At 33.0% G+C, this 15,625-nt stretch overlaps 1 protein-coding gene across 1 annotated transcript; it reads left to right on the forward strand.

Moving 5' to 3' along the window:
• Nucleotides 1–119: 119 nt before the first annotated feature.
• LOC111379535 (cyclic nucleotide-gated ion channel 1-like) lies at nucleotides 120–5,693 on the forward strand. The gene is made up of 8 exons (XM_023002926.1): nucleotides 120–259; nucleotides 1,000–1,115; nucleotides 1,759–2,326; nucleotides 2,443–2,655; nucleotides 2,777–3,060; nucleotides 3,278–3,389; nucleotides 4,181–4,417; nucleotides 4,829–5,693. The coding sequence occupies exons 2-8, from the start codon at nucleotides 1,087–1,089 to the stop codon at nucleotides 5,525–5,527; spliced, it is 2,142 nt and encodes a 713-aa protein (XP_022858694.1). The 5' UTR covers nucleotides 120–259; nucleotides 1,000–1,086; the 3' UTR covers nucleotides 5,528–5,693.
• Nucleotides 5,694–15,625: the final 9,932 nt, after the last annotated feature.

Raw genomic sequence — 15,625 nt, forward strand, 5'->3', positions numbered from 1 at the left:
AAAAAAAAAAAATAATAATAATAAAAAAATAAAATTGGGTGCAATCAAACATGGCCTTACAGAATTTGCGTTCAACAGGTACTTGCCATAGAAATAGTCAAATAGAGCATAATTCCTAAAATCTAGTATAGAAAGCGAAACCTCCAGGAAACTTCCTTCTCCCTCTATCTCTCTCTCTCTCTCTCGCTCGGTACAGACACAGGCGTACATAGTGATTAGACGACTTTGTGCTCTGTTCTTTATACAACTCATAGTTTCGGTATGTTTGATTAGACTTTCACTCTTTATTTTAATTTTGTATGTTACTTGGTGATTTTACGTGTCTGGAATTAGTATATAAAAATGATTATGCCCATGTTCTTCATTTGCGTTCACTGTAATTAATATTCTAAGTCAAGTTGGAAGAGCGATGGTTGTGATTTTAAAATATTTGAGGTTGATTGTTAGAATTTTCGAATAGTTATGGTTTTTTGGTAATGCAGAAGACACCTAAAGTTTCAATTTTGTTGATTGTTTCGGAGAACGTGATCGTTTTTTCTTCTTCGTTTTTTTTTTCGAGGTTTCAATTCGTCGTCGTTGTTAATTATGATGTAAAATTATTGAATTTAGAGAACAGTTAGAGTTTGAAATGAGAAAGCTAAATTTAAGGTCAGTTTATCCATTATTTGGAGCTTTGGAATGATTGATTTGTTATATGCTTGTAACAATCGCTGTTTTACTTTTCTACTACTGGATTGGGAGTAATGTTCTGGATATCGGAAATGTCATGTTTGCATAAGAAATTATAACCTAGTTCTTTGAAGTAGAATATTTTGTTTTTAGTTGCTTATATCTCTTAATTGAAATTTTTTGACAAAATATAATTTACGCATGAAATTGTTTTATATGGCTTTATATTTCCTGTTTCTGAAGGTTAAATTTGGCGATGAAGATGATGTAATAAGGGTTTTGCAATCATATTTTCAGGGCCTGACTTTTATCATACTTTTGTTCTCGCAGAAATAAATTATACAATTATTTGTTATTTCTTTTCACACTTCAGAGGTTGGAATTCTGTTTCTGTCTTTTCTCACGTCAACTGAAGCTATGAATTACAGGCAAGAGAAGTCTGTGAGGTTAGTTTCTGATGATCCTTTCAACTCAATTTCTTGTACATGGCAGTTTCTAGTGGTTTAAGCTACAATTTATGGAAGAAATTTCTCTTTCTTGTTCACAACATTCTAAAGTAGATAAATGAATGGAAACTAAATAGAATACGGGGATAAGGAAAGGGAAATTACTTCACTCCGAGAGGAAGTCTTTACCCTTGCATTCTAATAACTCACAATTCTCACCAGACAGAGAAGGGAAAAATGGCTCCCAGGGGGATGGTGGTGGTTGTTTGAGAGTTTCAGACTTTCAGTAAGAATATATTGTCTTATATATTACGGATGGTCTATAACTGGGTAGTCAAGATATACAATATATATTCAATGAGTCTTTGACCTACTCTCAGTAGAAATTCTAGGGATAGGAACTTATGATGCACATTGTGATTTTTAAGTCTTAGCTTTCTTAGCCAATGAACAAATAAAAAATAAAAAACCAAGGAAAAGAAAACTGCCTTATTTCAGAAATTCTTTTTTGAGTTCAATAACAACTATGTATTAGCTGTTGTTGCACTTTTTTTCTGAGGGATGCCACATTCTACTCTGGCTTCTTGGGAGCATTGTTCCTCGATTTTGCACACTTCTTTTGAGTTGATTTATTATATTTCAGGTTTCAGAGTTGGGAAGTGGACAAAGGTTTTGATGGTCAGCATCCAACTAGAGATGGAGTGCGACGGGGCACAATAAGATCAACAATGCACTCATTTTCCAACAAATTCCACAGTCGCCTGGAAGTTGGCTCCGAAAAATTAAAAAAGTTTACAGAATCAGTCCAATCATTCTCATCCAAAAGGTTCCTAGCCAAAGATGGGGCATCTAGTAAGAAAATTCTCGATCCACAAGGAACTTTTCTTCAGAAATGGAACAAGATATTTGTAATATCTTGTCTTATAGCTGTCTCCTTGGATCCTTTGTTTTTCTATATTCCTGTCATCAACGATGATGATAAATGCCTTGATTTGGACAAAACATTGGAGGCCACAGTCTGTATATTACGATCCTTTACCGATTTCTTTTACCTCATCCATATTATCTTTCAATTTCATACGGGTTTCATTGCCCCTTCTTCACGTGTGTTTGGACGAGGTGTTCTTGTTGAAGATGCTTGGGAAATAGCAAAGAGATATTTGTCTTCTTACTTCTTAATTGACATTCTTGCAGTTCTTCCGCTCCCACAGGTAAGATACATATCCACATGTGCAGTGGCATGCATATCCGAAAATCAATTCATGTCAAGATTATTGTTTTTCGTAAAATTTGTGTATGGAATCTGATCATCCTATAACCTTCCCAGGTTGTAATTTTGATTGTGATTCCCAAGCTGCACGGTGCTAGATCTTTGAACACTAAGAATTTGTTAAAATTTGTGGTGATATTGCAATATATACCAAGAGTTCTTCGAGTATATCCTTTGTATAAAGAAGTCACGAGAACTTCTGGAATACTCACTGAAACAGCTTGGGCTGGGGCTGCCTTTAACCTTTTTCTCTACATGCTTGCCAGTCATGTAAGTTCTGCAACAAAGCACATCTTTCTAGGTTCTTAACGTCACGTCATCTTTTAAGGCTTGATATGGTATTTTCTTAACCTTTGGTGTATGCTGTATTGCACTTTTGGTACCCTTCTAGGTAATTGGAGCCTTTTGGTACTTGAATTCAATAGAACGTGAGACTGCTTGTTGGAAGAAAGCTTGCAGGGGTCAGTCTGATTGTGGACATGCTTTGTTGTATTGTGAAGCTGATCACACCAGATTTAGACAATTTTTGAACTACTCCTGTCCTATACAGGAACCAAATGGTACTTCTTTTGATTTTGGGATATTCCTTAATGCACTTCAATCTGGTGTCGTGGAATCAACAGATTTTCCTCAGAAGTTCTTTTACTGTTTCTGGTGGGGCCTGCAGAATTTGAGGTAAGCTCCCATTAGATTTTCTGTGTTCAGATATTAATCCCCACCCCATTGGTTTCTTCCTTGCTTCTGGTTTCATATCTGTTGGCAATTTTCAGTGGGAAAGTGGTAGTGCATGAAAATGATTATCAATAGAGATTAGGTTTATTATTGATGGAGCTTTTTTCTTTTTCTATAGTTTCTAACTTAGCATGTGATTTATTCTTGTTTGATGTTGCAGTTCCCTTGGTCAGAATCTCAAGACAAGTACTTATGTTTGGGAAATTTGGTTTGCAGTTTTCATTTCTATCTCTGGTCTGGTGCTATTTGCGTTTCTGATTGGAAACATGCAGGTGAGTTAGTTGTTTCTTTACATGAATGGCTTTGTAACATATGAATTATTTATTTATTTATTATTATTATTTTTTTTCTCGATAAGGTAAGTGTATTATATCCAAAGTGTAAAAATAAAGTACAAATAATAGGGGCATACCCTAGGAAACTAGGCTAGGAATATATGTCTCTTAACACTAATGAGAGAACCCTTGATTAGTGCTCATATCCTAACAACAACAATAAAAAATATTCGTAGAAAAACCCCATGTGCGTTGGAGCCATCTATTCTCATTAGATGGGACCAAGTCCTTACATAAATTCATTCGTGCACAAACAGGAAAAACAATATCTCGAATAACAGCAACTCGTATTTAGGAGCCTCACCACGGGTCCTAACATTGCGCTCACTCCATATAGCATAAATTGAAGCCGCAAACATCAACCGAATGATGATGGATTGCATTGACCTCCCACGAAACTGCTCCATCCAAGAAAGAGTATCTGCTTAACTCCATTGAACCTAAAGCAAGTTACATTTTGCATGCTCCAAACACGCTCAAAAAATGGGCAAGCAAAAAACAGATAATCCAAATCCTCCACTGAATAACCACACAGCACACAACACATAGACTGTACCAAACCAAAGCGAAGAATCTTTGTCTGTGAAATAATATTTTATGTAACATATGAATTTGTTATGGTTAAATTGCCAGGCACTCAAATGTCTTTTGTAAAATAGTTTAGATTTTGAAAATGGTCAAATACCATATTAAAAACTTGTGACGAACTTTAAATATTTGTGTAACAGACGTATTTGCAATCTACAACATTAAGATTAGAGGAGATGAGGGTCAAGAGGCGAGATGCAGAGCAATGGATGTCTCACCGGTTACTCCCCGAGAATCTGAGAGAACGAATTAGGAGGTATGAACAATACAAATGGCAGGAAACTCGGGGCGTTGATGAAGAAAATCTGATTCATAATCTTCCCAAGGATCTCAAGAGAGATATTAAGCGTCATCTATGCTTGGCTTTGCTTAAGAGAGTGAGTGTTTCTTCGTTCAACTTATTTTCTCTTTTATATATGTTTGTGTGTGTGTGAGTTGACCTTTGTTCCTTGATTATTCTCATCTTGACGGAGATCATTTGTTTATCACAAGTCGGGTTGCCTTACACAGAATATAAACTTCATCTTTATGATAATGACCAACAACTTGCTCATTACGTTTGTCTACGTTTTAAAAGCAAGGAAAAAATTTACTTTTGCTTGTAAAATATGTCCCCCCCCCCCCCCCCCCCCCCCCCAAATTTAAAAATATTTATTGGGGGCTGAAAAGCAAAACTTGCCTACTATTAATTTCTGCTTTCCTTATCTTCTCTTGTGATAGACTAGCATCTAGATTTTGTGACTATCTGCGCACGGAAAACGATATCTACTATTTTAACTACGTTTTAGGTGCCTATTTTTGAGAAAATGGATGAACAACTTTTGGATGCAATGTGTGACGGTCTTAAACCCGTGCTTTACACGGAGGATAGCTTCATAGCGCGGGAGGGTGATCCAGTTGATGAGATGCTGTTTATAATGCGTGGAAAATTGCTGACAGTGACAACAAATGGAGGAAGGACTGGCTTTTTAAATTCTGATTATTTAAAAGGTGGTGACTTTTGTGGAGAAGAGCTCCTCACATGGGCGCTCGACCCTCATTCGTCATCCAACCTCCCAATCTCAACCAGAACTGTGCAAGCCCTCTCAGAAGTCGAAGCATTTGCTCTAATGGCTGATGATTTGAAGTTTGTAGCCTCTCAATTCCGCCGACTGCACAGTAAACAGCTCCGTCACACTTTTAGGTTTTATTCGCAGCAGTGGAGGACGTGGGCGGCATGTTTTATACAAGCAGCATGGCGCCGGTACTATAGGAAGAAACTGGAAGAGTCTCTCCAGGAGGAGGAGAACAGATTGCAAGATGCATTGGTAAAGGGTGGTGGAAGTTCGCCGAGTTTAGGGGCGACCATTTATGCTTCGCGATTTGCGGCAAATGCTCTTCGTCTTTTGCGACGCAATGGAACGAAGAAGGCGAGAATACCAGACAGGATATCGCCCATACTGCTTCAGAAACCAGCTGAACCAGATTTCACTGCTGAAGAAAGGTAATCACATTTTAATTATTTTTTACGGTAAGTGTATTATAGTTTTTGTTTGGCTTAAGTTAATTGTATGTCCTGGTTTTGTTATGTATGAAGGTAATTCATTGATAACGAAATTCGTACTGTATGTTATTAATATTATGTGGCATATGAAAGTCTTTATTTTACATCAAGTCCTGCAATTGTTACGTTTGAGAAATGCACGAAGTTTCTATTTTGGGTTAGGTTACTTTGATTATATTTCCAATTCAGTTTCTGGTATCGCAAATGGTACAAGGTTATAATTCCTTGCAATAAGATATCAAATCAGCATATATAAAAATCTAATATCATAAAATAAAAGATATTCCTAATGCAAAATGTGAAGTGGTTACTTCGGGGGGAAAAAAATCAGTTGAAACAACTAGCAATAAAACGTTTTTCAAGGATGAGCTCGAATTTTTAGTTACTGGAAGTACAACGCTATTTGCAATCGCTCTACGTGGTATACATGTGGCGATTAGTGATTTGATGTATACATCAAATCACTAATTGTCACATTAACGTATCACGTAGGACGACTATAAGAGTAAGCGACTGTAAATAGCATTACTTTTATTGGAATGTGGCTACAATAGCAAAGTCATTTGATAAGTATATTTTACACGTTTGTTTAGGGTTTTAAACTTGATGAATATTTGATTATTTTAGAGGATTTTTACCTAATTCAATGTAAAGTTGACAGTTTTTGATTAAAATTTTAGTAGATTTTAATATAAGTTGATGGAATATATGATCGAAAAGTTCGAAAAATTATGAATCAAATGAAATGAATAATTAATATCAAAGTTCGATCAAATCTCCTAAAGAAAATAGCATGGTACAATAAGGGGCAAACCCTGCGTTCCAAAATTTAAGCTGAAATTTGGGAATATATATTAAAACGAAATGAAGTCAGCTTCATGTATTTTGTTGAATGCATCGACCACTGAACATTTGAAAGTGATTTGAGGAATAAATAATTGAAAAGAACCAAAGTCAATCATTGGACCAGTATCGATTCGAGAGACAGTTGAAGGGCGAGGGCAACGTAGAAAAACTAAATTCAAACATAATAATAATAATATAAAAATTAACTTTATATTTTGTAATAAAAGAGTTAGATGCAAATTTCAAATGACCAACATTTTTATAAAACAAAAAAATTTAAGCTACCAAATTAGAAATCATGACGAAAGCGACTTCTTGTCTAGACAATCATACCTCCCGATAAAATTAGAATGTGTTTAATTGCGAACATGAAAGCTATATACAAAAGAAAATAAATTATAGACAATTGAATTGCCTAAAAATTATTTGAATGAAAATTGTCAATTAAATGTATTTGATTAATTTTATTTTTTAACCTAGAAAATATTATACATGTCCATTTTTTTATTGATAGGTAGATAGAAAAGAGAGGGGGTAGATGAGAGAGAAGGAGAGAATGAATGAACTGAAAATAAAAACCCTATTCCATCTAAAGAAAATATTTTTATTGTTTTTAAGAAAAATATAGATACATGACCAAAACTATGTAAATATTTTTCATGGAAAAGATATCAATCAAACAACACAAGAGTAAGAATTTAGACGAAAAGTAACATTTTTCATGGAAAATATTGGCATTCAAATGTATTTTTATTATATTCTCAATGCTTTCAGGCATGAAAAGTCCTTGTTTTATGTTATGAACTGAGTAGCATGTCAATTCTCCAAATAACTATTGATTCAACAATTTGTACAAATTAATTAAAAGACGGAGACATTAATAAGGAAATTTGCATTTATTTCATCCTCAACTTTTACGAAAATGTAAAAAATTTACTCTCTAACTTTTTTATTTATTTATTTTTTTAAACGCAATACATTTGTGGCTATTAATTGACAAATTTGTTATTATTTTATATTAATAAAAAAAACAAAGCAATAAAAAATTAAAAAAAATATTTGTAAATGGATTCCAAGAACTTTTCAAAAAGTACAAATTCAAAATAATTAAATGCACATTAGTACATAAAAAAAAATGATTTTATTTTTTATTTTTATTTTTTTTGTGCCTTCCCCAAACAAGCTTTCCCACCCATCGGTGGCCAAACACCACTTCGAGGCTGGTGACTCTTGGGGGCTGCTTGATAAGTCCATTTTCCATGGAAAATGGAAATTGATTTCCACCATAAACCAAAAATGCATGTTTGATAGTTTTTTTAGGCAATTTATTTTCCCACTTTCATGTCACGTCAACCATTTTCCACTAAATTGATAAAAATGATATGGTGAGAATTCATTTTCTAGGCTGCTGGCCTATTTTATTTTATTTTATTGTTTTTTTGGCAATGGAAACAAATTCTATCACTAATTGTAAAAAAAAAAAAAAAATTCTTTAATTGATAATTTTCATTTAAAACAAAGCCAAACGAACACCAAAAGATATATGATTTCATTCTTTTTTTTTTGGGCAATGGAAACAAATTTTATCCTCAATACTAGTAAATTCTATCATTTTAATTGATAATTTTTTTTATAAAACAAAGTCAAACGAACATAAAAAAAATACTTTTTTTTTCAATATTTTTCACGTGAGAAATTATATCAATCAAACACAACAATTAACAATTCCTAGTAAAATAACTTTTAGGCAATTCAATTTCTTGGATTTCGTTTTCTTTCCGCCAAAATTTCATCTTTACAATCAAACGGACCCTAATTTATCAAATGTTTCAAATTGTTATAAAAAAATATAGAAGTGGACGTATTACTAATATTTTTTATTTATGGAAAAAAAATCTTCATATCGCTAAATGATTGACCTATAGAGTCCAAATTTGTCAAATATAACTTAATTAGAGTAATGATAATAACTTGAAATATGTTGTAAAATGAAAATTTATTAGGGTTTAGAGATGAATGACAATTATATCCCTACATCTCTAGAAATAATTACTATTGCATCCCTGATTCTGTCCTATAAATATAGGGCTTTGATTATTAATAAAACACACAAATCTATTGACTTCTCTCTATTCTATTCTTTTCTCTTCACTTTCATAACGCGTTATCAGCACGATAGCTTAATTTTTCATAGTATAGTGAAGGTAATAATGTTTTTTGTAAGTATAATAATGTACCACGTGTACCAAAATTAATTTGGTGACATGTGAATTATTTTTATACACATACGAATCAAAATCAATTGTGTGTACGTGTCTTTCCTGTCTTCCATATTTCTGTATGTATCAATTTATAGTATCTTACTGTATGCTTTGTTATATACATCAAGTTTGATGTTTTTTTTTTTTTTAAACGAGGTGTCCCAGCTTACGCCAGACTATATTCTCGTCCTTGAACTTCCGGCCCCTCAGCAGCTTAGGGAGGTAAATCGCGGGATGTGCCCAAGTTGACCAGGGTTCGAACAGTCTTTATACTCCTGGCCCCAAGGGAGCCTCCTCCATGGTTATTACATCACCAAACTGCTCCAACCCTTCCTCTGGTTATTACAACACTCAGCTGTTCCAACCAAGAATTGAACTCCCCACGCTGGGGTTGCGAGCTCCGCACTGTCCTTCCTTTGCCAACTTGGATGTGCCCCGGGGGGCAAGTTTGATGTTTACTCTCTTTGGATACCGTAAAAGAATTTTTTTTCACTCACAAATAACACGTATTTTCTGCCAAAATTTGCCTGTAAAATTGTGTGTAATCAATTCCTTGTATTTGCCGCCAGTGTAATTTATATCAATTTGTGTACTGCAACGTATCAATTTGTCTGCATTAATTTGTGCCACCATATTTGTAATCATTGTTTGCCACCTTCAATTTGTCCAAATTGATTTTCATTGCCATAGACACGTTTTCCTATGTCATTAATTTATCATTGTGTCGTACTTTTGTTCAATAATTTGGTCAATTGAATGTATATTTTATAATTTATAATTTGAATTACACAAGTTCAAATTATTTATTGCAACCCATGCCATATTTCGGATCTTCTTTGTTAATAACTTTTTCAATACTATTATGAATTGTTCATTGTATGCTAGATGTATTACATAAGCCTTATTTGTTTATTTATTTTTTTATCATTTGAATCATTATCATGTTCTCTTGCACACATATTATATTAATTTTGTACTTACGAACCTGTCTGTTATAAATAATTTGTTGTTACTCTTGAAGTAACACAACATTGTAATTTATATTCTTGAATAATATTATTTGTTCTTGAAGAGCGTAAATTATAATTTATTATTGAACTTGAAGAAATAATAATAAAATACAACGTGCTCCTGAAGTAGCACATGTTTCGAAGAACATATTATTTCAGTATTTATTCCTGAAGGAAAACACGTAACTTATGTCATGTTAATATTGACTACTTGATTAATTACTATATGATGTTTAATCATATTTTTAGAAACTAATTATATTTTCTTTTACTTTATTGTGTAGTTAATAAAATGACAAACATCACAAAACTTGAGTTTGCTGCACTTGATATCTTTGAAAAAAACCATCTATCATGGGTATTTGACGTTGATATCCATCTTGTCTCAAAAAGCTTGAAAGAGACAATAAAAGAAGAAAACAAAGAATCCCTATAGAAATTCTTTCGTCATCATTTTCACGATGGACTGAAAATTGAATATCTCACTAAAAAAGATTCACAGGTTTTTTTGGAAAATTTTAATTGAAAGATTTGATCATCAAAGGATTATAGTCCTTCCCAAAGCCCGCTATGAGTGGATGCACATTCTTTTGCAAGACTTCAAAACTGTTAGTGAGTACAATTCTGAAATGTTCAAAATATGTTCAAAATTGACATTGTGTGGAGAAAAAATCACTGATGAAGACATGTTGGAGAAAACTTTTTCCACATTTCACGTCTCGAATGTGCTCCTACAGCAGCAATATTGCGAGCATGGTTTTAAAAAATACTCGAAACTTATATCTTGTCTGTTTGTTGCTGAACAAAATAATGAGCCGATGATGAAAAATCATGGGTTACGTCCAACTGATTTTGTACATTGCCTGAAGCAAGTGCAATATCAAGACAAGGACGTGGATGTGGACGTGAATATGGACATGGATTTGGACGTGGATGCGAAGTAAACCATGGACGAAATAATAAACAAAGTTATCAACAATAAGACAATAACTTCAAAAGGCATAAAGTAAGCGAAAGTAGCACACGTAAAAGGGTACACGAAGAAAGATGCTTTAGATGTGGAATGAAAGGGCATTGGACACGTAGCTATCATACAACAAAACATCTTGTGGATCTCTATCAAAAATCAATCAAGAGAAAGGGAAAAGTGGAGACAAATTTTGCTGATTATGATGGTCCAATTGTCGTGACTCATTTGGATGTCTCCGATTTCTTTGCCAATCCAAATGGGAATATTGACCATTTGATTGGGGATGGTGTGATAGAAAATATAGATTAGTTTTTTTATGCTAGTATTTCTCTTTTTTGAGAAATTTAGTTTGAAATACTTTTTTACTTTTCGCAAAAATTTTGAACTTTATTATGCATCGTTAATTTCACAGTATTAATTATGCTTATCATTTTAAATTTAAATTCAAGTTTTTTTTTAAATATATATATATTTTTATATTGATGAATTCATGATAGATTATCAAGATACCTGCTTGATAGTATAACTACACATGCTATTCTTCAAGATAAAAAATATTTCTTGGACTTAACATTAAAAGAAAATAACGTCAATACAATATTAGGTGCATCGAATATTACTGAAGGCTCTGGAAGAACTTGTATTATTTTACCAAATAATACAAAATTATATATTGACGATACACTTTATTCTAGAAAATTCAAAAGAAATTTGTTTAGTTTTAAAAATATCCGCTGCAGTGGATATCATATTGAGACGATACAAGAAAATAATAATGGATATATTTGTATAACTTCATTTGTATTCGATCAGAAGTAGATAAAAGAAAAATTTTATACACTCCCGTGTAGCATGTATTATACATTTATAACAATGGTTGAGTCAAATAATGTCACGAACCAGAAGTTCGTTGACCTAAAAAGTTTTATACTTTGACATGATCGATTTGGACATCTAGGAGCTATAATGATGTGCCGAACAATAAACAATTCACATGGACATTCTTTACAGAACCAGAAGATTCTTTTAACTAATGATTATCCATGTGTAGCTTGTTCGCAAGGCAAGTTAGTCATTTGACTTTCAACTACAAAGGTCAATATTGAATCTCCAACTTTCTTGGAAAGAATTCATGGAGATATATGTGGGCCAATAAACCCATCATGTGGATCATTTCGTTATTTTATGGTATTAATTGATCCTTCTATTAGATGGTCACATGTTTGCCTACTTTCCACTAGGAATATAGCCTTTGTTAGACTACTTGCTCAAATTATAAAATTACGAGCACAATTTCCCAATTACTCAATTAAAACTATTGGCTTGACAATGCTGGTGAATTTAGATCGCAAGCATTCGATGATTATTGTATATCAATTGGGATTGTAATTGAACATTTAGTTGCGCATGTCTATACACAAAATGGTTTGGCAACGTCATTTATTAAATGCCTACAACTTATTGTTAGACCATTATTTATGAAAACAAAACTCCCAACTTCTGTTTGGGGTCATGTCATATTACATGTTGCATCATTGGTTCGTATTAGACCAACTGCCTATCATCAATATTCACCTTTACACCTGGCATTTGGTTATGAACTTGATATTTCTTACCTACGAGTCTTTGGTCGTGTGTCGAAGTTCCTATTTCACCCCCACACCGTACTAAAATGGGTCTCCCAACGAAGATTTGGGGTTTATGTGGATTTTGATTCACCATCAATTATTAGGTATCTTGAGTCTTTAAGAGTTGACTTATTTACTGCAAGTTTTGCAGATTGTCATTTTGATAAAATGACTTTCCCAACTTTGGGAGGAGAAAAATTACATCCTGAAAAACAAGATAAAATTACTTGGAATGAAGCAACTCTATCTTACTTTGATTCCCGCAGCAATCAATGTGAGCAAGAGGTTGAAAAAATCATTCATTTGCAAAAAGTCACAAATCAATTACCCAATGTATTTGTTGACACAAGAGAAGTGACAAAGTCATATGTTCCAGCAAATATTAATGTCCCTGCAGGATAATTTGCTGTAGCAAATGAATCTCAAATACGCTAGAAGCGTGGTCGAACAATTGGTTCAAAAGACTCTGTACTTCAAAAAAGAAAAGTACATGAGAAAAATCAACCAAAAACTTCGGAAGAAGTCACATTAAAAAAAATTGATCAATCATATATTGAAAATATGATTCCTGAAGAACCACAAGTGTCCAAAAATAATGAGATTTCAATAAATTATATGTTATCTCATAAATTATGGGAACGAAATAATAATGTTATAGACAATATTTTCTCTTTTAATGTGGTTCTTGATATTATGCAAAATGAGGATCCTGAACCACAGTGGGTTAAAGACTGTCAAAATAGAAATGATTGATGAAAATGGAAAGAAGTCATATAAGCGGAATTGAATTTTTCGGAGAAACGAAAAGTGTTTGAACCCGTAGTTCGAACACCTAAAAATGTAATCCCTATTGGATACAAATGAATTTTTGTACGAAGAGGAATGAGAACAATGAAATTACAAGGTACAAAGCCCAACTAGTAGCTCAAGGTTTCTCACAAAGACCAGGAATTGATTACGAGGAAACATATTTTCCCGTAATGGACACCATCACTTTTAGATTCTTAATTAGTTCGACTGTGTCACAAAAGCTTGATATGCGCCTTATGGATGTAGTAACTGCATATTTGTATGGTTCATTGAAAGTGACATATATATGAAAGTCCCTAAAGGACTTAAAGTACTAGTAACAAACGATACATACCCGAGAACCATGTTCTCAATTAAATTACAAAGATCATTATGTGGATTAAAACAATCTGGACGCATGTGATATAATCGCCTTAGCGAATATTTGTTGAATGAAGGTTATAAAAATGACGATATCTGTCCATGTGTTTTCATAAAGAAAACAAATAGTGGGTTTACAATTGTGGCAGTTTATGTTGATGATTTAAATTTAATTGGAACTCCTGAAGAGCTCAACAAAATTGCTGATTATTTGAAAAATGAATTTGAAATGAAGGAATTGGATAAAATCAAATTTTATCTTGGATTGCAGATGAATTATTTATTCACCAATCTACGTATACAGAAAAAGTTTTAAAACGTTTTTATATGGATAATGCTCATTCATTGACATCACATATGATTGTTTGATCACTTGATGTGAAAAAAGATCCATTTCGTCCACTTGAAGATGGAGAAAATGTTCTTGGTCCTAAAATACCATATTAAGCTTAGTACAATTGGAGTATTAACTTATCTTGCAAATTGCACTCGACCCGTCATAGTTTTTTTTTTTTTTTTTTTTGTAAATTTCCTTGCAAGATATAACTCTACACCAACTCAAAGACATTTAAATGGTGTTAAACATATTTTTCGTCACCTAAATAGTACTATTGATTTGAGATTATTTCATTCTCAAAAGTCGGGATCAACGTTAGTGGGATATGCAGATGTAGGTTATATATCTGACCCACATAAAGCTAAATCTCAAACAGGTTATGTGTTTACACGTGGAGAAACGACTATATCATGAAAATCTGTGAAGCAATTCTTGGCAGCAACATCTTCAAATCATTCTGAAATTATTTCAATCCATGAAGCAGGCCGAGAATGTGTATGGTTGAGAAACATGACCATTATATCCAAAGCATCATGTTGATTAACTTTAACAAAGGATAGTCCAACAATTTTGTATGAAGACAATGCAACTTGTATTACACAACTCAGAGGAGGCTATAGGTGACACAGGACGAACCATATTTCTCCAAAATTCTTTCATACACATGAGTTTCAAAAGAATGGCGACATCAATATCCAACAAATTTGCTCAAGTGACAATGTGGTCGATTTATTCACAAAAGCACTGCCAATATCTACATTCAAAAAATTAGTTCATGAGATTGGAATGCGTCGACTCAAAGATTTTTAGTGATCAACATTAGGGGGAGTAGTTGTACTTTTTTTCCTTCGCTTGGGTTTTGTCCCACTGGATTTTTTAGCAAGATTTTAATGAGACAGCATTTATTTTTAGTACTTCAAAATAACCGTATTTTTTTTTCCTTCGTTTTGAATTTTTTTCCATTGGATTTTTATCAAACAAGATTTTAACGAGACAAATATTTTGTAATGTGTCATTCAAGGGAGAGTGTTGTAAAAGAAAAATTTATTAAGATTTAGAGGTGAATGACAATTATACCCTTACAACTCTAGAAATATAATCTATTTTATTCTGTTCTATAAATATAGGGTTTTGGTTCTTAATAAAACACACAAGTCTATTGACTTTTCTCTGTTCTCTTCACTTTCATAACAAAATAGACCATTTTCTTGCGTTCGTTATTGCGACTAATAATTACTATCGGCATTATAAAAGAAAAAAAGAAGTCAATCCACTGTTATCTTTAATAAAAAACACGTTGATTCATTTTGTATTTTATCATGCTCATTTTGGCTGAGGATGGGGTGGGTAAGCTTGGTTTTAAACGTGATGATATTTAGCCCCGTTTGATTCCCATTCTTTGTAAATAATACATTCTTCAATAGTGTTTTAACATCATTTCAATTACACATTCTTCAATAATATAATATTACATGTAAATTCAAAATTTTTCCTTATTTTTTAATCACACATTTCCTATTAATACACTATTCAAAAATTTTCTTATAAAAAAAAGGGGCTCAAACAAAAGCTGATGAAAATTTTTGTTGGACCCTTGTGGGCCCACTTTGATGTAGTCAAAAGACCTTATTTATGAGAAAGACCAAACATGTCAACATAGGAGGTCGACCTAGAAGTCCTTGCGAAGATTGGCCTATGGAAGATGTCATTTAAAAATATCGTCATGATACGATTGAAAAGGTACCCCCCCTATGATGTTAGCACCGATTATTACAACAAATGAGAGGAGAGTAATGATAACCTAGGGGACAACCTACGGC

The sequence above is a fragment of the Olea europaea genome, unplaced genomic scaffold, assembly GCF_002742605.1.
Source record: "Olea europaea var. sylvestris unplaced genomic scaffold, O_europaea_v1 scaffold2001, whole genome shotgun sequence".
Classification (NCBI taxonomy): Eukaryota; Viridiplantae; Streptophyta; class Magnoliopsida; order Lamiales; family Oleaceae; genus Olea; species Olea europaea.